The 25306-nt window shown below is 38.1% G+C and overlaps 1 protein-coding gene across 3 annotated transcripts in view; it reads left to right on the top strand.

Annotated features, from left to right (window-relative positions):
- RPS6KA5 (ribosomal protein S6 kinase A5) overlaps positions 1–25306 on the top strand; it is a 170364-nt gene that overhangs the window by 34841 nt on the left and 110217 nt on the right. For all 3 annotated transcript variants that reach the window (XM_025982535.2, XM_072745577.1, XM_072745576.1), the window contains exon 2: positions 17517–17588. In XM_025982535.2, coding sequence (XP_025838320.1) covers positions 17517–17588 — 72 coding nt within the window. The remainder of the gene's footprint in view (positions 1–17516; positions 17589–25306) is intronic.

Here is a 25306-nt window from a genome sequence, read left to right as displayed (position 1 = left end):
TCCTTCAGGAACATCCTCGGAAGAGCTGTGGTATTGTAATTGTCCACATTCAGGTGGTGGCTGCACGTTGTGTAGAACCATCTGTAACCAGGCCTGGGTCGTCTTTTTCCATTAGCTGATCTTAGGGAACTCCCCATGAGGCCATAGGTGCAGGCTGGGAGAGTGAAGGTGGTGTGCTGGGAGTGGGGCCCGCAGGCATTTGTGCCACTTGTTCACATGACTTGTTTGCTTTCAGGCCCTCTTCAGCCCCGATCTCAGGTGTACCATTTCTATTTGATGATGGAAGCTCCTCTAAACATCTGACTTTATAGAGGACAATCTGCTTTACTCAAAGTCTACCAATGAAATACTAGTCTTATCCAAAAATACCCTCATAGAAGCACTCAGAATAATATTTGACCATGTATCTGGGCACTATATAGTCCTGCCAAGTTGACACATAAAATTAACTATCACAAAGAACATTAGACAGTTGACAAATCAGAATAGGGACCATAGATTAAAATATTTTACCAATGTTAAATTTTTTGAACTTGATAACTATAGTGAGGTTATTTAAAAGCATTTTTAGGAGATACATACTGAAATATACAAGGGGCCAGGATGCATGATAAGGGGCCAGGATGCATGAAACTACTCTGAATAGAGCAGAAAAAATAAGTCTTATGTGTGAGAGTATGTGCGTATGTGTGAGCAGAATTTTAAAAATTGGTGATTCTGAATATGAGAGTTGTCCATTAGCAATTTTAGATTTTAAAATCATTTTCAGGGCAGCCTGGGTGGCTCAGCGGTTTAGCGCCGCCTTCAGCCCAGGGAGGGATCCTGGGGACCTGGGATCGAGTTCCGCACTGGGCTCCCTGCATGGAGCCTGCTTCTCCCTCTGCCTGTGTCTCTCTGCCTCTCTCTATATATATCTGTCTATCTCTCATGAATAAATAAAATCTTAAAAAAATATAAAATCATTTTCAAATAAAATTAAAAATTTAAGTGACTACGGAGCACTATAATAGTGTTTAAGAGGTACAAAAGCTCTGTGACTTATTATAGGGCAACACCATTGTGCTCATACCCTTGTCATAAAATCAGAGGCGTTAATTGCTTGACTTGGTTTCAGGGGAATGGGTTACACACTTCATGTTTGAAATAAGAAAAGGAGGGGACAGCAGGGGAGCATGGTCCTGTAGAGCTCTATTGCCCCAAAGTCCTTCCAGAGCACTCCTTGACCTTTTCTTCTGAGTTGCAGGCTTGGTGTCAGAGGATGGTTGTGGTGGAGAAAATAGTTAAAACTGAAATAGGAGAGGAAGGATGGGTAAGACGGGAGGAATTTAGTTTCTTCAGTCCCCAGTGTTCATCCGCATTAAATTTGGTAGTCCACTAAAATTAACATTTTTGAAAGTAGAACTGTTCTTGAAAAACAAGTTGGCAATAGCCCCTATGAACATTTCTAGCTCTAGGCACATATTATCACAAACTGATTTGATTCAAGGCAGCTGCATTTAAGTGCTGATAGAAACCAAATTGGCACTATTAGCAGCATGTAGTCTGGAAACTAGAAAAAGGAAAGGGTGTTGATAAAGTTCTTTCTCACAATAGAATCAGGCGTAGAGGTGACAATAGAATTGCAGTGGAAAAATGAGGTTATGGCTTAGGAAGGACAAAGTGCTGCTGTATTTTCTTACATCAAATTGAAATCTGACTCTTGGGAATATTACTTTGGACCGTTTGAAAACTACTTTATATTTTGCACAGAAGGTACAATTTAAAATATGTCAACAGATACCAAAATAAATATTTCCATGGCACTTTGAAATCTGGAGTGTTTACTTTGCTGTGATGATTTAAGTTTTTATCATTTGTAAGTTATCTAATGTTTTGCTTGCCAAAATACTACAACATGACTTCTACCGCAAATGAAGGTATACCTTAAGAATATAAGGAAGGCCATGCAAGTGTCAGGAGTGTAGCTCTGGTCTTTATCCAGATTCAGGTTCAAAGTGTGGTTGTCTTTAAACTGTCAGAGAGCTAATGATTGATAAACTAGTAGTAAGTCATAAACTAATACTGAGGGAACTTACCTTTTAAGTAAGTCTTCTAAAACCTTTGGGCAGCCCCAGTGGCACAGTGGTTTAGTGCTGCCTGCAGCCCGGAGTGTGATCCTGGAGACCTGGAATTGAGTCCCACATCGGGCTCCCTGCATGGAGCCTGCTTCTCCCTCTGCCTGTGTCTCTGCCTTTCTCTCTCTCTCTGTGTCTCTATGAATAAATAAATAAAATCTTTAAAAAAAAAAGTCTTCTAAAACTTCACAATCCTTTTGATGTGCTATATTGTTTCCTTAATTAGTTTTCTTCACATTTTTGTGTGTACTAAGTTCAGTCATAGGACATGGTCAGGAAATGAAGTATTCAAGTTGACTATTCTTGTAAAGCTGTATGTTTTACAATATTTGTGAATTCTCAAATAATTTACCACAGTAAAATTTTTTACTGTCCATTGATCATCTTCATTTGGAAATCCCACAGACCTTTCACATACTTATTTTTAATTCACAAAGTTTATGTTCACCAAATCTATATACACCCATACACACATCTGCATATGTAAATAATGATATGTTATCAAATCACATGCTGTTACAGCAAGGACAGAAAAACTTGTAACATTTAAGAATAATGCATTAATAAATAATCTATTTTTATAAAATCGAAGAACAAGTTGCTTGGATGATGTGGCATAAGATGTCCCAAAAATGTGTGCATCTTGAAAAATAAGTCTTAGAAACTTTATATTGCTATTAGAAAATATGTGGCTTTTCTAAAAAGCAAGCATTCCCTTTGATAAACAGATATGTGTGTAAAATAATAACCATGTAAACATTAAGAAAATTCTTGTTAAATCTGAAAATCTTCAAGATTTATAACATCCATGTTTAAAAAATATTTTCATGGAGAAAAAAGAAACCAAACAAAAAGATACTTTAATGGTTCTTTATAGCTCTTGTATTTTTGTATCGAGGCATGATTTACATACAGTAGAATTCACCCTTCTTGACATACAGTTCTGAGTTTTAGCAAATGAATAGGGTTCATATACAACACTTTGAAAATATGTCTTGTCCTCTGTTCCAAGCACTTTATGATTTCTTTTTTTTTTTAAAGATTTATTTATTTATTTATGATAGACATAGAGAGAGAGAGAGGCAGAGACACAGGAGGAGGAAGAAGCAGGCTCCATGCCGGGAGCCCAACATGGGACTCGATCCCGGGACTCCAGGATCGTGCCCTAGGCCAAAGGCAGGCGCCAAACTGCTGAGCCACCCAGGGATCTGCACTTTATGATTTCATGGGTCAGCTAAGGATTGTCATTTTGAATTGAAGAGATTGTGCCACAGCTACTCCGAATTTCATGATTTTAGTAATTTCCGATGTTTTCACTTTGTGCCTAGCAGTATTAATGAATATTAAGGAATTCACTTTTTCTTTTCTTTTCCTAATTTCAGTGCCTAAGTGTAGCCTTTATTATTTCTGGCCTCAACCATTGCATCAACCTGTGTGTTGGCTTTGGTGTCTTCATGTGAATTCCTTTCTAATTCATTGTCCATGCTCCTGCTACTGTTGCTGCTGGTGTTTCTCAGGTACAGAAATGATTATCTTAATCCACAGTTTAAAATCTTTCACTGGCTCCTATTGCTTTTGGAACAAAATATAGACCTTTTCAAATCGGAGTCTCCATGAACTGGTTCCTGCCTTGCATCTCGCTGTGCTTTCTTGCCCTTTCCTTCTTTTGCATTTGCCTGTCTGCACTAATTGCAGATTCTCAGGTATGCCATGTTCTCTGTCATCTTGGTGCTTTTATGTGTTTTTTTTTTTTTTTTTCTGATGAATAGGCTTTTTCCCCCTCCCCATCTGTACCTCACTTCCCCAAACCTTCAGATGTGGCAAGATGCCCTCTTGGTACTCTGCCTCTTCTTACCTCTTTGGTAGTGGTTGTATGTTGGGCTTCCTCACTTGCCTGGGTGCCTCCCCTGGACCCTGCCCTGCTTGGCATCAGGGAGTATGTCTGCTCCAGTATTGCCTCTGATTTGCACAATACTGGATTTGCTCAGTCAGTAGACTCTGTAGTTAAATGTAGAGTATAATGACCACATAAAGCCTACAGTACAGGCAGGGAGAAGAAAAATGTATTATCACAGCAGTGGGCACCAGGATTCCTTGTATGGAGGGAACTACCCTGGGGGCATTGTCTTGATATCAAGCCCACTTAGGGGTGTGAATATGGATGTTAGCTAGGGCTGAGAGGTCAGGAGTGGAGGAAGCTGCTTGACAGAAGACAAGGGGACCAGTTTGTTGGTTTTTGCTCCTAAGAGGGAAGGAGAGAGAGAAAAGGAGGAAAGTCAAAAGAGCATTGCAAGGCCAGCGAATAGGTGAGATAAAGGCCTCCTCCCTCCAGGCTAGAAGATGGTGGGAAATTAGGACAGTTGCTACTTTCAGGTCCCCTTTAGTTGTTGCCATATGTACCAATCCTCTGCCTTTCTCTGGAAATCTTCCCCGACGTCTCTTATACTAAGGAATGGTTTCTGCATGTGTTCAGGTTTTGTTCCTGCCTTTTATAGAACTCACAGGTGAACCCAGTGTTGTGTCTGGATTCGTGTGGTGCAGAACAGAGGTGATGTCTGAGGGACCTCAGAGGGGGCTCTGGACCAGCACAGGCTGTGGCTCTGCCCATTTGAGTCCCTTTAGCCTACAGAGCTGGCAAGCAAGCCCCAGCTAGTAACTAGGATCCATACATGAGAAAAGGCTGGAAATGAATATACGGAATGAGAGTAGCTCCTATGAGCATGGTGGGGTTATAATCGCCCCTGCCTTGGAGGCTTTCTCTGTTACAGGTCATGAGAGAAGAAGAGTTTTAAAAAGAGGAAAATGTCTACAGTAATGTGCTGTGTTCTTATTCACACCAGTACTTGGAAATTAGAGATTAATGTTGATGTTAAAATTGAAGGTGCTAGAAAGGGGAAGGTGAAACAGATCATTGAAGAATAGGGAATTTGAGGCAGGACTGAAACTCCTTTCTTTACCAAAAAAAAAAAACAGGAACTTTTTTATTAACTTGTTAGGCTTTGTCCCCTCCCCCTTTTATTTAATTGATGCGATAATGTCTCAGGAAGACAAACCTATTAAGAGCCTGAAAGTTGGACAAGTATTTTTGTAGACAAGAGTGTAGTGTTTAAGCTCCCTAAGTTGATGTTCTGTAGATCACAGATTTATAATAAATTGTAGTTTAATTATTTCGGTTTCAGCTGCGGCAAGCTCTTTCCCTACTTCCTACTGCACTCACAGCTGACTCTCACAACGCTGCTTTCTGTAATTGTTCTCCTTTTTTCCTGAGATGAAAACAGTCACAAAACTGTTGACAAGGTCACAGTACACTGCCGCAGTGTCTTGTGTATACTGCTGTTAATGAGGTGTTCCTCGATGGTGACAAATAGGGTTCAATGCTGGATCGTTCTGTTAATTGCATTTCTTTTTCATGCCCCAATTTCATACAGATAGCTATGATTACAATCTCAAAAGACTGATATATCAACCCAGATGATATCTTACCATTTTAGAATGACACAGGAGCAACTACATGAAACACTTGTGTTTGCTTGATTAGTGCATTTTTTCCTTTGGGGTAAGAATCTCAGGTTAAAGTTGGATTGGTTGCTGAGTATGGAATTAGAAAAAAGGGGCAGCCTGGGTGGCTCAGCAGTTTAGCGCCGCCTTCAGCGCAGGGCCTGATCCTGGAGACCCGGGATCGAGTCCCACATCGGGCTCCCTGCATGGAGCCTCCTTCTCCCTCTGCCTGTGTCTCTGCCTCTCTCTCTCTCTTTCTCTCTCTCCTCTCTCTCTGTCTCTCATGAATAAATAAATAAAATCTTAAAAAAAAAAAAAAAAGGAAATTGGCTGAGTGCTTTATGAGTGAAAGGCTTAGGAGCACAGTGAGGCCATCTCCAGGTTAGAGGTGTTGCTTCCTAGGGGACCTGACATTTGAAGCTGGTAATCAGGTTGTCCCTTGGAAAATGCTAGAAACACATCACCCAACTTGGCATTCTGTTTTTTAGCTTTCATTTGTTCCAGTCTACCTTTTGTTATCCATTCTCTAAATATTTTAGTTTTTTTTTATTTGCATAGATCAAGTTCTATGCTGTTTATAGTGATTTTATCTCATAAGGTGACTTTTATAGATCTTATTTCATCCCCCTGTGTATTTTAGCCATGCTTATTTGAGGTGTTTTACTCTTGCTTCAATTGCACTGCTTCTCAGATACTCCCTTCAGAGACCATTTGTGTCCAGTAGAAAGGCTGTATATAATCTTTTTATCCATCCTTTACATATCCTTATTCTTCACTGTCTTTTAATTCTTTCTTCTAACTCTTTCTGTCTAGATCCCATTATTTATCACTTCCAACCCTCTCTTTCATCTGACTGCTAAGTTGGAAAAATATTTCATATGATTCTTTCCCATTTTCACTCTATTCCTTCCTTTCATATCTTTAAATGAATTATTTATATCCGTTGTTTTTAAGGATGTTATTTTATTTATTCATCTCCATCCATATACCCTGACCTCCCAACCTAGATTTGAGGGTAAAACTATGACTCTGGAACAGCCAAGTGGAAGAGATTCTTAGGGCAAGTTATTGATAGTAGGGGAAGGGAATGTGGGACTTCCATGCCCTATCAGGGAGCACCACCATCCCATCTCAGCACCTCTGTGTGTGTACCAACTCGAACCTTTCAGAATCACTGTTCAGGGGTTTTTCCTGGAGGTTTCTTGATATAGGCATGGCTGGTTAAATCATTGGCCTTGGTGATTAACTTAATCCCTGGCCCCTCTCCTTTCCCAGAAGGAGGTGCGGGGGGGTGGGGGGGCGGGGAAGCTGAGTCTTCTAGGTCTTTCTAGCAGCCAGCCCCCATCCTGAAGATATCTGGGTCCCCTTAGCCTCCAGTCATCTCAGCATACAAAAGACACTCATACCACTCTGGAGAGTCCTAAGCTTCTAGGAGCTGCATGCTGGGAACCTGGACAAAGACCAAATACATATTTACCATTCTACCACATTGACTTCATTGGTAATTGGTGGTGGGACGGGGGTGGGGGGGAGTAGTGTTGGCATTCTTTCTTTGGATTCTATCCGCTGTTCATTTTTTCAACTTTTCTCTGGCTCTTTTCTTTCTGCATCCAAACTCTTGGTCTTCATCAAGATTTGCTCTTCTTTCCATGTGGTCTCCCAAGGGCTTTCTTCTTAAAGCATTTGCTCTTCTCTTAATAACTTTTTCCCTTTCTGCCCTTCTAAGTTTTCTGGGATTCCTGTAACAAAAGACAGATTAACAATTTTATGTAGCAAGTTTTCTGTGACATGAGAGCCTCTTACATAAGGAAATGAAGACCCAGGAGACATAAACTGGAGCATTTTCATGTTAGGTTTGATGGGGTGGAAGGTTGTAGAATGGGTATGAGAGGACAAAGATACAGTGTACATGTAACCTGGGGGAAACTTAGTAAGGCCTGTTTGTTCAGACTCTTCCCTGTGTCCTCTGTCCAGAGATAGGCATGCTCCTTTCTCTGGGTATAGCGAGGGTGCCTCTTGTAGGAGAGTTTTATGATTTGCTTCATGGGGAGGTCAGAAACTCCTTTCCTGTACCTGATGTCGATTTTCTGATTCTTTCAGTTTAAAATAGTCAATGTGACAAAGTGCCATGTTTGGCAGGTAGCATGTTCTAAACCCCATCAGCATGCTGTCTCTGCCAAACTTCATTTCCTTGTCTAGAACTGTCTACACGGCAGCCTTTTTGGGATGCCCTGCCATCACTTCAAAATCAGTGTTGAAACCCCAAAACTTCCCCTTTCAACCTTCCTTTTCAACTTCCCCTTGCAACAATATTCGTTGACAACACTACCATTTACCAGACTTTCGTTTCTTGTACCTTTTTTTTTTTTTAAAGATTTATTGATTTCAGAGAGAGAGCGCGTGTGTGCAAGTGAGAGGAGGGGCAGAGGCAGAGGGAGAGGGAGAGAAGCAGACTCTGCACTGAGAAAGGAGCCCTACATGGGGTTCGATCCCAGGACCCTGAGATCACCACCTGAGCCAAAATCAAGAGTCTGACATTTACCTAACTGAACCACCCAGCGCCCCATTTCTTGTACTTTAGGTATGGGCCAATGGGAGGGATAAAAGTTGAATTTATCTATCTTTGAGTGTGGGGACCCTGTCCTGTTTGCATTTGTGGTCTCAGCATCCAAGTCAGGTATTCAGCAAGTGTATCTTGAACTGAACATTTTTCAGTGATTCTTAGGCTCATTCCTGCCCTTTTTATTCTAGTTTCTACCCAGTCCAGATTCTTGTTAGCACACATCCAATTGATTGCATTAACCTCTCCCTCTTTTAGCTTTAGTCTTCCCTTGCTTGCTATCCACATGGCACACCGCTGCCAAAGTAATTTTCTAAAACCTTACTTTCATCTTGTCAAGAGCCATTACTGCTTATGGATTCAGTTCAAGCTAATTAGTCTGGCAGGCTAGGTTTTGAATCATCTAGTTTGGGGAACTTATTTGATGTGATATTTTTGCTATTTTTCCAACATAAGCCCATCATAGCTAATTAGAACAATCCTCTTCTTATTCTGTACTAGGGAAGTATTTATTCTCACTTATGCCTTTTCTCCAGATATTTTTCTAGCCCAGAATTCCCTAGCCTTTCTTGCATTTTCAAATCCTGTGTTTCTTAAAGACCTAACAGCTGGCTTTGGTATCTGTAGGTACTTAGTGAATATTTGTTAAATGAGTAAATGAGAATTTGTATTCTCAGTGAACATTTTTAAGTAGTTTCACATGATAGTGATATTCCCCTTATTGTCCATAGACTCCATAATCTTATAAATTTTATTTCTTGTAGCTTATTGCAAATTTAAGAAATAATTAATCTGTTGAATAAAATCTGGTTTATGAGTATCTCACTCATATACCAACAACTGTCTTTAAATGGCTTCAGAAGCATTATTACTTTTCCTTATTTCTACTTTAATTGTAAAAGTGCTTTAAATTAAGCCTTTTCTTAGCTTTAACACAAGTGAATTATTGGATCTAATCAAATGATTTCAGCACATGCTCTGAGCAATTACATTTGTGCAGCTTAGCAGAAACTATGGCAACAGAATGAAAAATGTGTTTTTCCTGATTTTTTCCTCCATAAGATTGGGAAGTTCTGACTTAAACATCTCAACTTACAAAGAAATGGTCATAAATAATATGCATTATAAATTACATTGGTAGTAGAATTGCCTAGAAAGTTGGGTTAAGAAGCCATTTATCATTCATAGATTTATGGCTCAAATCCTGGAAGAATATGCCAAGGAATAACAATAGTAATCTTTGGTGGGGATATGGGAGAATTTCAAGGTCTACTTAAGGTTTATTTATATTGTCTATTTTTTTAAAGCCACAAACCAGTATTATTTTATGATAATAGTATAACAAACAACAAAGTTATTTAAAGTTGGGAGAAAAGACAGTTATCTGGTTTTTCTAAATTTATTATTTAAAAAGTTACATCGGCCATATTTTTCTACAGCACATAACCATATTATTATTCGATGAGCCAAAGGAATCCAGTTGTAGTGTCAGAAACCAAGTACAGGGCAGCTGGGGTGGCTCAGCGGTTTAGCACCGCCTTCAGCCCAGGGCGTGATCCTGGAGACCCAGGATCGAGTCCCATGTTGGGCTCCCTGCATGGAGCCTGCTTCTTCCTCTGCCTGTGTCTTGCCCTTCTCTCTCTGAGTCTCTCATGAATAAATAAATAAAGTCTTAAAAAAAAAAAAAAGAAACCAAGTACATTATATTCATTGTGTAAGACAAGATTTTTCTTTTAAGAGCTATTAATAATTCAGACTGATATCTAAAGAGAATCTGTTAAACATTGAAATTCATTTGAGTTTTGGCAGTTTTAAAAGATCCATTGACTTATTATTAAAGAACTTGTGAAAATCAGTTTTAAAAGTGATTTCCTAACCAGGAGGTACACATTAAAGGATAATAACATTAATGAAGAAGTGAAGGATTTTCAATGGGGTAGTTTCTGATATTTTAATTTAAAAAAATGGTAAAAACTACTTTATGAAAGCATTACAACTGTTCACACAAATGAATAAACTGAATAATGCATTAATGTAAAAACTATAAATGCTGTCTAAGCTGATGAGCTGTAGAGAGAGGCCTAATGTAGACTTTGAAAAGCTTAAAAATATTTTCTTTTAGCCCGTGCTTACTAATATTTAACAACTCATGAGGTGTAAGCATCAAAATAGCTGCCAGATAAAAACAACTGACTTGGCAATACTATTATGAACCAACTAAATAGGTCTAGTCTATGTTTGTTGATACCCTTTGTTATTTTATATATTTGTAAAGAGTTTTCACAAGACTTGTTTCTGTGGAAAGGAGGTAATCCTTTTAGTTGGGAATTAGGAGCTGAGGGTAAGGTGTTGGTGCCAAGTTTTACAGCCAGAAATTCAGAAATGCCCAAAGTGCCCAGCCAGTACACTCTTAGCCCTGGAGAGTCATGAGGGAGCTGAGCTGTCTGCGAGGAGCAGCCAGTGGGACTCAGAGTGCCACATTGGTAAAGGCTGTGCAAACTTCCAGCTCATCACTCTAAGGCAACTCCTTAGAGATGCCTTGGTGCAAGTGGTTCAGGCTTAAGGCCTAAGTCTGGATTCCTTCCCTCCCAGCCTCATCTAGTCACCATATTGGGACCAGTATGTTAGATGTGTGTGAATTATAAGATGGGAGGGGGGGGGGAGAACAAACTAGTCAGTGAACACCAAGTCCCAAAGAACCTCTGAATCTGCTTTGTCGACTACAGTATACAGTACCTCCCCCGCCTTATCCATGAGAGAGATGTTCCAAGACCCCCAGCAGATACCCAAAACCGTGCATAGTACCAAACCTCCTCTGTACCATGCATTTTCCTCTGCATGCATACCTATGATAAAATTTAATTTATGAATTAAGCACAGTAAGAGATTAACAATAACTAATAATCAGGACAGTTACAATATACTATAATAAAAGTGGTGTGAATATGATCTCTCTCTCAGACTGTCTTATGGTACTGAATCCACCTTTCTTGTGATGATGGTGAGATAATAAAATGCTTTCGTGATGAGCTGAGGTAAGGTGAGTGATGTAGGCATTGGGACAGAGGGACAGAGTGTGAGGCCACAGCTGACCTTCTGAGAATGCATTAGCAAAAGGATCATCTGCCCCTGACCCATGGCGAACTGCAGGTCACTGAGAGCGCAGGTCACTGAACCTGGAGAAGGTGAAGCTGTGGATAACGAGGAACTGCTGTATAGTGAAGGAGAGGTGCAAGAGAATAGCCATTGGGCCCTAGTGGGTCAGGCTAGGCCAAGAGTTTGAGGCAGTAAAACAGACCTTGTGTAGAGACCGTTATTTGAACACAGTGACCCCACATACTGCTAATTGTGCCCTGTTAGGATTTTAGATTCTTGAATGATTAGAGTGTAGCTTCTCTTATCTCTGGAGAGGACTAGACAGGAGGTGGGCAGAGGTATGCCTGGCACAGGAGAAGGAGCTCCTGCAACCACAATAAAGTGCCATTTATTTTCACATATGGAGGAAAACAATGGACAGTTCTGTTTCTCACTTGTAAAGGCTTCCTTCTGGCACAGTCTGGCCCCAGGCGTGAGTAGCTCCTCACCATCTGATCAGTGTGCATCTGGGACTTCACTAAGGCATGTAATGACTCAGAAATGCAGATTTCTGTAATTGACTGATGTTTACTTCACCTCCAAGGTGAAATAGGATGTGTAAATATTTTAGGTCTTGTTCTAATAAATGTTGATGGTGTTCCTGGGAAGTTTGAGCTCTTGATCTGAGGTTAACAATTTAAGAGAAGTATAGTTTATTTTTAGACTTTCATGTTCAAAGACTTCTAATTATAATGACAAGTAATAGCATAGAAATGAGAACCATTTAGACACCTAGACTCACATGCTCAAATATGTGTTTGTCAGTGCTTAGGATTCTAAATAATATTCTCTTTACCATTTTTTAAAAAGATTTTATTTATCCATTCATGAGAGACACAGAGAGAGGGGCAGAGACACAGGCAGAGGAAGAAGCAGGCTGCATGTAGGGAGCCCGATGTGGGACTCAATCCCTGGTCTCTAGGATCAACCCCTGGACTGAAGGCGGTGCTTAACCGCTGAGCCACCAGGGCTGCCCTACCATTTGTTTTTATGTGTTTTGTTGTTAACATGATGAAAAAGATCTTTACAACTACTAAATTCTCCCCATCCCTAAATCTTGATACAGGGTGTCTGATTACTTATGTTGCCTATCAGATGTAATATAAAATATGTAATGTAAAATATATTAAGTTCAAGAACCCTAAAATGAGTTTAAATCACCTTTTTAATTTTATTTTACTTTTTGAAATTAACTTACTAGGGTAGTAAAGTAAAAACTTTGTAATTGCAGGGGAGGAGAACCTTTCCCTTCTTCTAGGTTCTTTGGCTGGCCTAATAATTAAATTGACAACACGAATTAACAGGAGAAAAAACATTTAATTTTGTATGTACGGGAGCCTATAGAAATAAGAGACTCAAAGAAGTCACCAAAGCAGGTAGTTTTGTGAAAATTGACAAGATAGAAGGGTTTGGGTTTGGGGTAGAAAATTAGTGAGGAAGTAACAAAGTTTGTTTACATAGCTTTCTGGGCCCCAAATCTCTTATTTCTGGTAATAAGGATGCCTTCTATCCTCCTGGTACAGGGAAGGTACGTTTCAAATGAGAGATTTATTTCCTGCTTTCCCGGGCAGGTGGGGAGGGGGGGCAAGAAGAGGAGGTCAGTGTTTTTCTTTTCTTTCTCTGGCTGTTTCTTAAGTAACTTTAATTCAAAAGAATCGGCATGCCAAAGTGGCACATTTGAGGGTGGCATATTCTGCTCTCCTTCATCCTGTCTACAATATGAAGGCTTTTGTTTCTTGTAATTTCAGAAAAAAGACCCCTTACTGGAGAATTCCTTTGTAGAAAACAACTGTAAAACCTGGATTTAATGTTAAAAAGCAACTATTTAAGGCTCTTGAGAGTGAACAGAAGCAGATAGATTCCACTGGGGAGTACACAGTTGGAGGAGGGAAGGAAGGGAGCTATAAGAAGTAACTTTGCCTTTTCACTGATTTTAGCTTCAGGCTAAGTACAGTCTGTACTCTGGAGACTGGTGGAAAAACAATAGTCTCTCTGGCTGGGGAGACTAGAAAACTGAAACCAGAGAACCCTGCTTCTCTGAAGATAGTAGAGAAATCCCAGAAGAAGAAGAGCCAGGGGAGGAAGAGTCCTCACATTTTGTGAGCATACATCTCTTCCTAATCTCTGAGCCATGTATGAGTACAGTGGACTCAGAACAGCCCAGCTGAAGACAAAAAATCTAAACTGAGCTGGAGCTGCCTCCTAAGAAAGAGTTTATAGTTCAAGCCACCCAAGACATTTGCCAGCTAAACAAAAGAAACAACTCACTGGAGGAAAAAATAACAATCTTTAGTCTTCACATTAACATTTCTACTGTCCATAATTAGCCCCATATATAGAGAATCAAGAAAATGGAAATTTTCTGAAGAGGAAGAAATCAGCTGAGTCCTATCCTGAGATGAATGAAATATTTGCAGTAGCAGACAATATTTTAAAAGCAACTGTTAGAATATCCTCAGTGAAATAAAATGTCATGCTCTCAGTGACTAATAAAACAAGAAATCCTATCAGATAAATAGAAACAATGGAAGAGAACCAAATGGAAGTTCTAAAATTAAAAGATACTACATTTGAAATAAAAATTCAGTAGATGGATTTAACAGTTGAATAGAGGTACAGAAGGAAAAGTACATGAACTCGAAGATGGAGCAATAGAAATTAATTTGAAGAACAGAAAGAAAACATATTGGGACAAAAAATGAGTCTCGAGGACCTTTTTGGTTGATTTAAATAATCCAACATGCACGTAAATGGAACCTCAGAGGATAGAGAGAATGGGATAGAAAAATATTTTTGAAAAGTTAAAGCAGAAATTCCCCAAATTTGTTGAAAAACAGAAACTTATAAGATACTCAGTGAATACCAGGCTGACTGAACCCAAAGAAGTACATGTCAAGACACATCATGGCAAAATTTTGGAAAGCCAAAGATAAATGTTGAAAGCAACACTAGAAAAATGATACATTTCAAATAGAGGAGCAATGATCCATTTAATGACTGACTTCCCCTCGGAAACCGTGGAGGCTAAAAGAGAGTGGAAGAGCATGGTTAAAGTGCTGGAAGAAAAGAAAACCCTTATCCTGGAATTCTTTGTCAAAGGACAATATCCTTCAGAAATGAAGAGGATTCCGGATTCCAGAATTTGTTAGTGGTGACAGTGACACAATCTGTAAATAGACTAAAAACCTTAGACAGATACCCTTTAAAAGGGTGAGTTTTATAGAATATAGCTCAATGAAAAAACATAAATGAAGGCAAGAAAGACTTTTTCAGATAAAAGAAAACTCCAGAGAATTCTGCACTACGATAGATGTCAAAAGAAGTTCTTTCAGGCGAGGAAAACTTACACCAGATGAAATTTTGGATTCTTGGAAGAGATAAGAAAGATCATCAAAATTGAGAAATATCTATAGAAATGAGAAAGTCTCTGTCTTCTTTCTTTATAAATCGTATTATATAAGTACATATATAGCATGTATAGAAGGTATTAACCCCATTTAATATATGTATCAGTATTCCAGAAAGAATGATTGCAAAGTTTCTATATTTGTAGGGAAATGGTACAGTAGTAATTATAAGAGGACTGTAAGTAATTAAAGAAGTATACTGTAATCCTTAGGGCAACAACTATACTACTAATGCAAAGAAGTAGAGCTAAAATACCACTGTGAAAATTGAAATGAAATTCTAAAAAGCATTTCAGTGTTTTGTTGTTGATGTTTTAAGTCAGGAAATATGGAACATGGGAACAAACAATAGAAAAGACAAGTTAAGGGGCCCCTGGCTGCCTTGGTTGGAAGAGCATGCAACTTGATCTTGGGGCCATGAGTTCAAGCCCCATGTTGGGTATGGAGATTACTTTAAATAAATAAAACTTAAAAAAAAGTTAAAAACAAATAATAAAATGGTAGACCCAAATCCAGCCATCTCAGCAGTTACATTAAATTGTTAATAAAGTTCAGGGAGTATAGTTTTTTTTGGAACATTAAAAAAGTTCAGAGATCTATTGCAAACATAGAACGTTTAATATTTTTTGAAACATAGAACGTATAATTAACACCACTGTATTGTACACTTAAAAGTGGCTAAGGTGGGAAATTTATATTATGTGAATTTGACCACATTTAAAAAAATTTTAACTATGGATTTAGTTAAGCTTTGAAAGGACACTGAGGGCAGCCCTGGTGGCCCAGAGAGTTTAGCGCCGCCTCCAGCCCTGGGGTCATCCCAGAGACCCAGGATCGAGTCCCACATCAGGCTCCCTGCATGGAGCCTGCTTCTCCCTCTGCCTGTGTCTCTGCCTCTCTCTCTCTGTGTCTCTATGAATAAATAAATAAAATGTTTTTAAAAAAATGAAAGGACACTGAAATCACTTACCTCCCTGAAACTTTTAATTCTAGAAGTTCCTAGTTGGGTCTGATTTTCTCAAGTTGTGTGCCCAGAGCATTATTTACTTACAGACACTTATAGTAACACTTAGTTTAAGGCATATAGCAAGCTCTGTATAAATTTAACTCACTGAGTCCTCATCACAACCCTATGAGGTAGGTATTTTATTTTCTGCCATTTTATTATGCTATATTTTCAAATATACAGAGAATTTGGAAGAATTACATGCCGAACACTCTTACACTCACTATCTAGATTCTGTAATTAACATTTTATCTATTGGCTTTATCACATATCTGTCTATCCATACCTATATTCATCCATTAATCCATCTTATTTTTTCAATGCTTTTCAAAGCAAATTGCAGACATCAGTATGCTTTGTGGGCAGGTATTTTTATTATCCTCATTTTACATGAGAAGGGACCTGAGACACAGAAGTTAAGTAATTAATTTAGGGTCGGATGGCTTTTAAGTGGTAGAACTAGGATTTGAGCTAAGCCTGCCTTAACTACATCTACAGAATGCTGGTTGACTTAATAGGTATTACCATAAAAAATAATTTTGTGATCCGATAAACTTGACAAGTATAGTATCTTGGTTTTGAAGATTCACATGCAGATTTTCATGGTGTGGAATCTGTGAAGTTCAGCAGTAAAGAAACCTGATTAACTTTGTTTAAGCCAACCATTTCAAGTTTAGCATGTTTTCCTCCAGATATAACATCTATTAACATCTCATAGGATAGGATCAGAATCAATGGAGTATAGTTCAGAAGTAATATGTAATTACTTATGGTTTATAAGATATTCTAATTTTGTTTAGGACAGAATATGCCTTTAAAGAGTTTACACTTTTTAAACAAATTTTAGAGCTGGCAGAGATCTTATACTTTATTGAGACCAGTGCTTTCATTTCAGAGACAAGGGAACTGAGACACAGGGTAGTCAGATGACTAATGCAGGCTGTATGGTGTGCAGGTGTTTATTGGCAGAAATGGGAGTAAAGGGGCACCTGGGTGGCTCAGTCAGTTAAGCATCCAAATCCTGATTTTGGCTCAGGTCATGATCTCAGGGTGGTGAAATTGAACCCTGCATGGGGCTCTGCGCTCTGTGCAGAGTCTGCTTGGGATCCTCTCCCTCTGCCCCTCCTTCTGCTCATGTTCTGTCTTTCTCTCCCGCCCCCCTTTTTGTTTAAGATTTTTATTTATTTATTTTAGAGAGAAAGTAGATGAAGGCGAGAGAGAGAGTATGAGCTGAGGAAGGGGCAGAGGGAGAGGGAGAAGCAGTCTCTCTGCTGAGCAGAGGCAGATGCCTAATTGACTGAGGCACCCAGGCCCCCCCTCCCCCCCGCTTTCTAAAATAAACAAAATAAATCTTAAAAAAAAAAAGAGATGGAATTAGAACCTAGCTAGATGCTGGGGATGATATTTAGTAGACACTCAATAAATATGTTAAATAAATGAATACATTGTGTAAATATGTCTAGTTTTCTTTATTCTGCATATCTAGCTACATGTTGGAATTTGTGTTTATTTCATATTATCTTGATCAGTAGTGAGTCTATTAACACCTTATTTTTATGTTAACCTTAGGTACAAATGATATGTAGCTACTAAATTCTAAAAAAAGTTTTCCTGTAATATATAACATACGGAAAATTGCACAAAACATAGCTTTTTGTTTAACAAATATTTATAAAGTGAACCTTTGCTTAACCACACAAGTCAAGTGATAAAACATTGCTGGTATTTCAGAAGCCCCCTTGGGCGCCCTCCTGTTGCTGATCCCCTTAATTATTTTTTTCTCTTTCTTTTTTTAGCTAATTTAACAGGACATGCAGAGAAGGTGGGGATTGAAAATTTTGAGCTCCTGAAGGTTCTAGGAACTGGAGGTAAGTCTTAAAACATTTTCTTTTAAGCTAAAGTTATTCTTATGACAAAGGACTGATAATCCTCAAAACGGAAATCAGTTAAAAATTTAAAAGCATAAGAGATCCAATAGGAGAACTGTCAAAGAACATGAACAAATGATTCATAGAAGAAATACAAAAGAAAAAATTTGGAAGAATTGGCAAGGATGTAGGAAAACCAATTTCTTTTACCCTGCTGTTGGGAATGTAAATTAGTTCGATCTTTACATAGGATGCAATATTAAAATCATAAACATTTATAGTGAGCTTGTTACTTGCCAAGTACTCTGTGAAATACTTTATACTGATTAACTCATTCAGTCCTCACTCCACTTTATTCATATCCAATGGTCATCATGTTTCATGATGAAATACCCAAGAACCTTTGGAAACATAACAATATGAGATTGGTTAAATGGAACATAGATCTTTATGTTCTGTAATCTATACAATTGGAATGAAATGATCTGCATTTAACATTTTTGAAAGTTCTGCATTCTCTCATAAGCTTAAAAAAGACTACAGAAGAGAGCCATTACCCTGTACCATTTCTGTAAAAAAAATGGTATGAATCCGTGTCTGCCTATACACTTGACCCTTGAACAATGCACAGGGTTATGGGCATCAACACCCTGCACTGTTGGAAATCTGTAGGTAACTTTTGATTCCTCCAAAACTTAACTACTAACAGCCTACTGTTGACTGGAAGCCTTACTGATAACATAAACAGTTGATTAACACATATTTTTTATGTTGTATTATTATATACTGTATTCTTATAATAGAGCTAGAGAAAAGAAAATGTTATTAAGAAAATAATAAGAAATTGAGGCATCTGGGTGGCCTTTGTGTCGTGGGCCTTGCCGTATGAGCTCTTCCTAATTTTCCTGAGTAATTTAGCAGATTCTGTGGAGCCAGCTTCTGCAGCTGCCAGCAAATAAACCCCATGACTTATTTTCACCAACTAAGTGTCTTATTGTCAAGAAGAGTATCGTCTGATTGTCATCTTGGGAGATTTTACTGTGCATTCTCTCCTTCAGGTCATTTGTAAAGATGTATTTTTAAAGCAAACTGTCCTCCCCCTACCATATCCCTAAGAAACCCTGCTTTCAAAATACCAAAATAATGTGTTTTATCCTTATGTTTGTTTCCTCTTCCAAAGTCAGTATCGACTCAAAGGAGAAAAAGGGTCACAATTGTACGATGACAAGATTTCCTTAGAAATAATGCTTGTGCTATTTTGTCAAGGTTTTTCCAGGTCAATTTATGTTAAACCCACAGAATTTGTTTTATATGCATGGTTTTTTATTTTAATAGCCTTATTGCAATGTAATCACATGCCTTATTGTTCATCCATTTAAGGTGTACAAATTAGGGGATCCTGGGTGGCTCAGCTGGTTAAGCATCTGCCTTTGGCTCAGGTGATGATCCCAGGGTCCTGGGATCGAGTTCCAGATCGGGCTCCCTGCTCAGTGGGGAGCCTGTTTCTCCCTCTCCCTCTGCCCTTTCCCCAACTTATGAGTGCATGCTTGCTTTCTTTCTCTCTCTCAAATAAATAAATAAAATCTTAAAAAAATAAAGTGTACATTGGTTTTTAGTATATTTAGAGTTGTGCAACCATCAGCAAATTAATTTTAGAACATTTCCTTACCTCAAAAACAAATTATGAACCCTTTATCTATTACCTCTCAAGATCATCATCCTCCCAACCTTAAACAACCACTAACCAAACTACTTTCTGTATCTTTATATTTGCCTATTCTAGACATTTCATGTAATTGAATCATGTAATTTGTGGTCTTTTGTGTCTGACTTCTCTCACTTAGCAGAACGTTTTTTTAGATTCACCCATATTGTAGTTTCTTCCCTTTCTATGGCTTAATCATATCCTACTGTATGGATATATATATATACACCACATTTCGTTTATCCATTCATGAGTTGCTGGGTTGTCTCTCCCTTTTGGCTATTATGAACAATGCTACTCTGAGCATTTGTGTATGAGTTTTTGTGTGAACATAAGTTTTCATTTCTTTTGGCTATAGACTTAGCAATGAATTGCTATTTCAGATGTTAATTCTGTGTTTAATTTCTTGGGGAACTACTAGACCGTTTTTTAAAGTAGCCACACCATTTTATATTCCCACTAGCAGTATGTGAGGGTTTCAGTATCTCCACGTCCTTATCAACACTTGCAGCTGTTCTTTTAGAAAATAGCTTATAAAAATCAGACTAAGATCATGTTTTATTCCAGATACAACCAAAGCTGAAAAACTTTTGTTTAATATTACTAGATAACTTCTCTGAAGCAAAATAGACATGGAACCTACAAATCTTCTCAAGCTACTGTTAAAATATAATATTAATTAATTTTCATCACTGAATTTTATAGCATGTAACAGAAGCCATGAAACTAATTCTGTTCCTGATCTGTCAATTTTATATTTGGCAGTATATTCCAAATACATAAGTAGAAATAGAAAGGCAGTGTATGTTCTCTTTCTGATAAGATGACAGCTTGCACATCCTAGAAAATCCCCCTCATTTTTAAACCCCTAAAGTGCTGGATAAAATGCCTCTAAAGAAAGTCTACTTGATGGTACAGGTCGGCTAGTAAGAATAAGGAAAATCCTTGGAATCCAAAAAGAAAATAGGAGCAGGAATCTAGAGAATAAATAAGCTCCCTGAAGGCAGAGTTTATTCTGGGGAAATCTACCAGTGAACTGTGAGTTAGTTCTTTGGATTTCTCATTTTCATACCTGGGATGAGAGATAATCAGCTAAGGCTCCCGAAAGGTAGAGGAGGCTACTGCTTAGCAAAAGACTAAATAAGAAGGAAATATCCAGGAGACACGAGATTCTTCTGTCTCAGCATTGGCTCTAGGTGAAGGGAATAAAAAAACTTTCCCCAAGCATTCACAACATAAGCCAGGCATTGTGCAGGTTTGCATCTTGAATTTGTACACATTTGTATGATCCCAAAGACAAAACATAGGTAAGAATTTAGTTTACAGTAAGACCAAGTTGGTACTATTCCCAGGTGCCTAGGAAAGGCAAATGTAAATCCTTATTGAAAGAATAAACTATTACCTGGACCATCAAGAAGTACTGAAGGAAGTTTTACAGACATGATCTTAATTATCAATGATCACAAGCATCCAAGAAGCAAGTCATCATGAGTGAAAGAAGTAGAAACAACAAATAGAAAAATTAGACCTGCAGAGACCGTTGGAATTATTAGGTATGAAATATGATGTATATGTTTTATATGGTTTTAAAATTAAACAGGACTTTGATGGTAATATTAAGGAAAAAAAGACATGCTATGAAATGACTGGACATATTTGAAAGAGAATCAGTCGTACTTCTGGAAGTGAAAAATGATTCAAATCCTAAATTCAGTAGGTGGTTACTAGTAGGTGAGGTATAGCTAAAGAGAATTGGCAAATTGAGAGTTGAATTCGAGGAAAATGTGCAGAATATAAAATGGAGAAAAATGAGATGGCATTTATAAAAGAGAGATGAAGACATAGAAGACAGAGAAAAGATACAAATTTATCTAATCAGAATCCCAGAGGGAGCTAATAGAGGAGGAATAGTAGCTGAGAATTTACTAAGATTGACTGAAAATATGAATTCACAGATTGAAGAAACAGGACAATTTCCAAGCAGACAAGTATGTGGAAATTCTTACATGATTCTTACATCATAGAGAAAGGGATGAGCACCAGAGACAGAGAGATACCCTAAAAGCAGCCAGAGCAAAAAGACTTCTTTATGAAGGAAGAATAGTGATCAAACAGATACCTTTTCAGCAGCAACCATGAAAGCTGTGGAAGAGTAGAAGAATGCCTGCAGAATGCCCAGAGAAAATAACTGTCAGTTTAGAATTGCATACCCAACAAAACTGTTTTTCAGATGTGTGGGCAAAATAGACATTTTCAGACATATAAAAGCTGAGTGTGTTCTCCACCAACACATCCTCACTAGAAGAATTTCTAACAGATCTTGATGTAGGGAGAAGGAAAGCAGTCTCAGGAGAGTTTCTGAGAAGCAAAAAGGACTGGTGGGTAAAGAAAATCTAAACAACCACAGTTATCATGGTGAAATTGTGGGGTTAAAGAAAACCAAATCACGGGACAAAACATACAGTTGGGGGTGATAGGAGTTAGTACTCTGAAGTAGTATTCCTCAAACTTTAACATGCTCAAACTTTAGCATGCTCAAATAAATTTTGAAGTGTGTAAATTTCCAAACCTATTGAAAAAAGAATAGAAAACCTTAATATCCTATAACTGTTTAAAAAATTGGCAAGTAAAAATCTTCCTTCCAGGACAACACTTGATATAGTTTTAAGAATGAGTTCTGCCAAACATTCAAGACATAGATAATTCTAATCTTCCACAAACTGTTTCAGAGAATGGAAAAAGTGAGATTCTTTTTTTCCAGTTCATTGTATGAGGCTAGTATATCTTTGAATCTAAAAACCACAAAGAGAATATTAGGAAGGAAAACTATAGGCAAGTTTCAAATGTGAGATTTTTTTAATATCAAGTTTATAAAATCAAACCTGGTATATATTTTCTTTCAACACAATTAATACTTTGTCTTGTTATCTACCTCAACTTTTTGAGTGGTGTGATCATGGGTCCTGAAGACAACTGCAAAGGTGAGGAAAGAGTTTATCAGTAAAGTTTTACCTTGCATTTTCATTTCATGCTTTTTCACTATTGTATTATTGGTCTATTGTTAGCTGTAGATACTGCTTCTTCTCTTTGTCAGCTGACAGTGTGCTTGCTCTTATGAGAACATGGGATAACTAAGATGTCATTGCAGGTATTTTTGTATTTAAAATCACATTTTTGATGACTAAATGGAGTAGGTGGAAACTTTTCTTATGAATATAATAAAATCTCAATTTTTATTCAAAAATTTCACCACTAATCTTTCAGTTTCATTACCTTTTTAAGATAATTTTTTCCAGCACTACTTAGAATAATAGAGAAGCCTCATCAGATGTCTTCATGTGTCATGCCAGGTTTTCTTTGGAAGTGAAACTGAAAATTCTTCTGATGAATTAATTTTTATGTATTTTGAATGATATAAAATGCTATTCATCCAATATCTTGAAGACTTTGCAGAATATTACAATATCAAAGATTTGCTTTTTGATCTCAAACCTAAATGCATATATTATTTATTTAAAAATCTTTCTTTTGGGGTACCTGGGTGGCTCAGTCTGTTGAGCGTTGGGCTCTTGATTTCAGCTCAGGTCATGATTTCAGGGTCATGGGATCAAGCCTTGCACTGGGCTCCGTGCTCAGTGTAGAGTCTGCATCATCCCTCTTCCTCTGTTCCTCCCCCCACTTGTGAGTTCTGTCTGTCTCTGTCTCTTAAATAAATTAAATCTTTAAAAATAAGTAAAAATCTCTTATTCAGACTGCTGATTTAGTTCTCTTTTCAGCTATCTTGTTTCTGTTGGTCTGTCTTTGATCTGTTGATCACTTTCCTAAGATAGGAACTTGGAAATAATTTTAAATTTTTTCTCTATCTTTTTATTTCTTGTTTCTCACAAAAATCCTCTAATTTTTCCTTCAAAATGACCCTTGGGTTGATCTTTTCTGTTCCTAGGGCCATCACTCATGATTACCTTGCATATGGATTGTTATTAGGGTTTTCTTAACCATTCTGCCTTTCTACAAGTTCTCTCTTCCATTTTATGCATTTTACATATACTCAGTTATAAATGGCATGCATCCTCATTAAAATTCAACATTATTGTGCTATTCTTCTATTTCAGAACTTATAGTGCCTTTTTTTCCAGTTAATTAATTCAAATCCAGATTCTTGCCTTGCTTTTAGCTTAGCTTTGTTTTCTACTGTCTTTTCTGCCCAGTTACCCCAATGTTCTACCTACTTTCTAGTCTGCTTACCTTTTCTTTACTCTCCTACAGTTACACACATACTTTCCCGTATTCTGATGCTCTGCTTTATCTTGATCCCATAACCCTGGTGCTCCTCTTCTCTTCTGCCTGCCTAAATCCTGCTCAGATTGATTCATCTCTGAAGGGGATATTGAAAGTCCTTTGCAGAGAATAGAGCACTGAGTGGTTCTCTGAATTTTCCTTCATACCTGCTTTCTCTTCTTGATTGTAAGCTCCTGGGATCATCCCTACATATTTGTCCAACTCTGTTTTCCCGCCCAATCTCCGTAGCTCACAACAGCATGAAGTATAGTAATAGTTTAGGAAGTATATAACTTATCCCCTTGTCTCTAACATTACTCTTGAGAGTGATACTTCCAAGCAGGAAATAGCATTGGTTCATCTTTTAGATGACCCTTGAACATGTGGGAGTTAGGGGTGCTTATGAAACCTTGGAATGAGTACTGGCAGAAGATAGAAATTCAAAATGCCTTGCCACCAGGAGTGTCTCATGAGCAACAACCATTTGTGTCTGCCTCAGTCCCCGGTGCTTTTATTAGGTCACTTTTTCCTTGTCATGTGGATTTTTTTTTTTTTTTTTGGTCATTAATCAATAGCAAATCTTGCAGGCTGTTCCATGGAAATACTTATTTATCCAGTAGAGAAACCTATCTTTGGTTACTTTTTGCAATCATAAGTGCCAGCCTCCAAATGGTGACTCTGATAGTTCTTTACTCATCATCCCAGACTCTGAAAAATCATCCCTGATGGGACAGCCTTTTCTATTTTTATTTTGAATTTTTACTGCAGAGTTTTCAGAAACACTACTTATTAAATGAGACATTTCTATTTCTCTTGGGTAATTTGCCACTAGAGGGTGCTGAAAATTGCACTAGGTAATTTAAAGACACAGCTACTTTTTGGTGATAGGGTAGAGGGGAACAACTTTGGTGGAAATCAGGTAGACAACTGTTTTATAAAGTATGATGACTTAGTCATCCTTTGTCATTTTATTCTCTTAAGTGTTTGGGAAGTATTCCTATTAAAATAGTACTTTTCAAAGCATGCATTCATTAAATTGTCAATTGTTATGCAAAAAAGTTTATAATTCTGCATTTGTGTATATCCATTCTACCTTGTGCTTCAGTGTAAACCTACAGTGTTTATGGAAATCTCAGAGGTTAAATGTTTGTAGTGTTTTATGCCATGATCATAAAATGATTCCATATGAAGACGTTGGTTGACATTGTCTCCCTAGTGTAAATTCAACTTGATTTATTACTGATGCTGTCATAGGTCATGTTCGCTAGAAGCAGAGCCCAGACAGGGATTTAGGTGCCTGTGATTTATTGCAGGAATGCTCTCAGATGAGAGGGAAGCAGGAGGAGCAGGGGAAGAACCTGAGCATCATGTGGTGCTAGCTGGGGTCTAGATTCAGCCTGAACCCATGGGAAGTTTTGGAGCCAAAGTGAGGAGGCAAGCCTTTGTACCTGTGGTAGTCGTTGACCATAGCTGCTTGGGTGGGGGCAAGGTAGGGATGACAGAATGTGACCTCCCAGGAGATGTTGTGACTTCTGTCTTCGACCTTTCTCCAGAGGCAGGAGGAGGCAGCTGTGGGCTGTTAGCACCTGGGGGGTGGGTACCCCAGCCTAAACGTGTGGCCTGGGAGAGCCCATTCGAATCTGCTGCAGATGGTCATTGACACCAGCCATTAAGACATAACTATGTAGCTAGGCACATGGCTTGTGGTTGAGGTATAGAGAGAATGATTTATGGA

This window comes from Vulpes vulpes, unplaced genomic scaffold (assembly GCF_048418805.1).
Source record: "Vulpes vulpes isolate BD-2025 unplaced genomic scaffold, VulVul3 u000000644, whole genome shotgun sequence".
Classification (NCBI taxonomy): domain Eukaryota; kingdom Metazoa; phylum Chordata; class Mammalia; order Carnivora; family Canidae; genus Vulpes; species Vulpes vulpes.
This window is presented reverse-complemented; position numbering and strand designations above follow the sequence as displayed.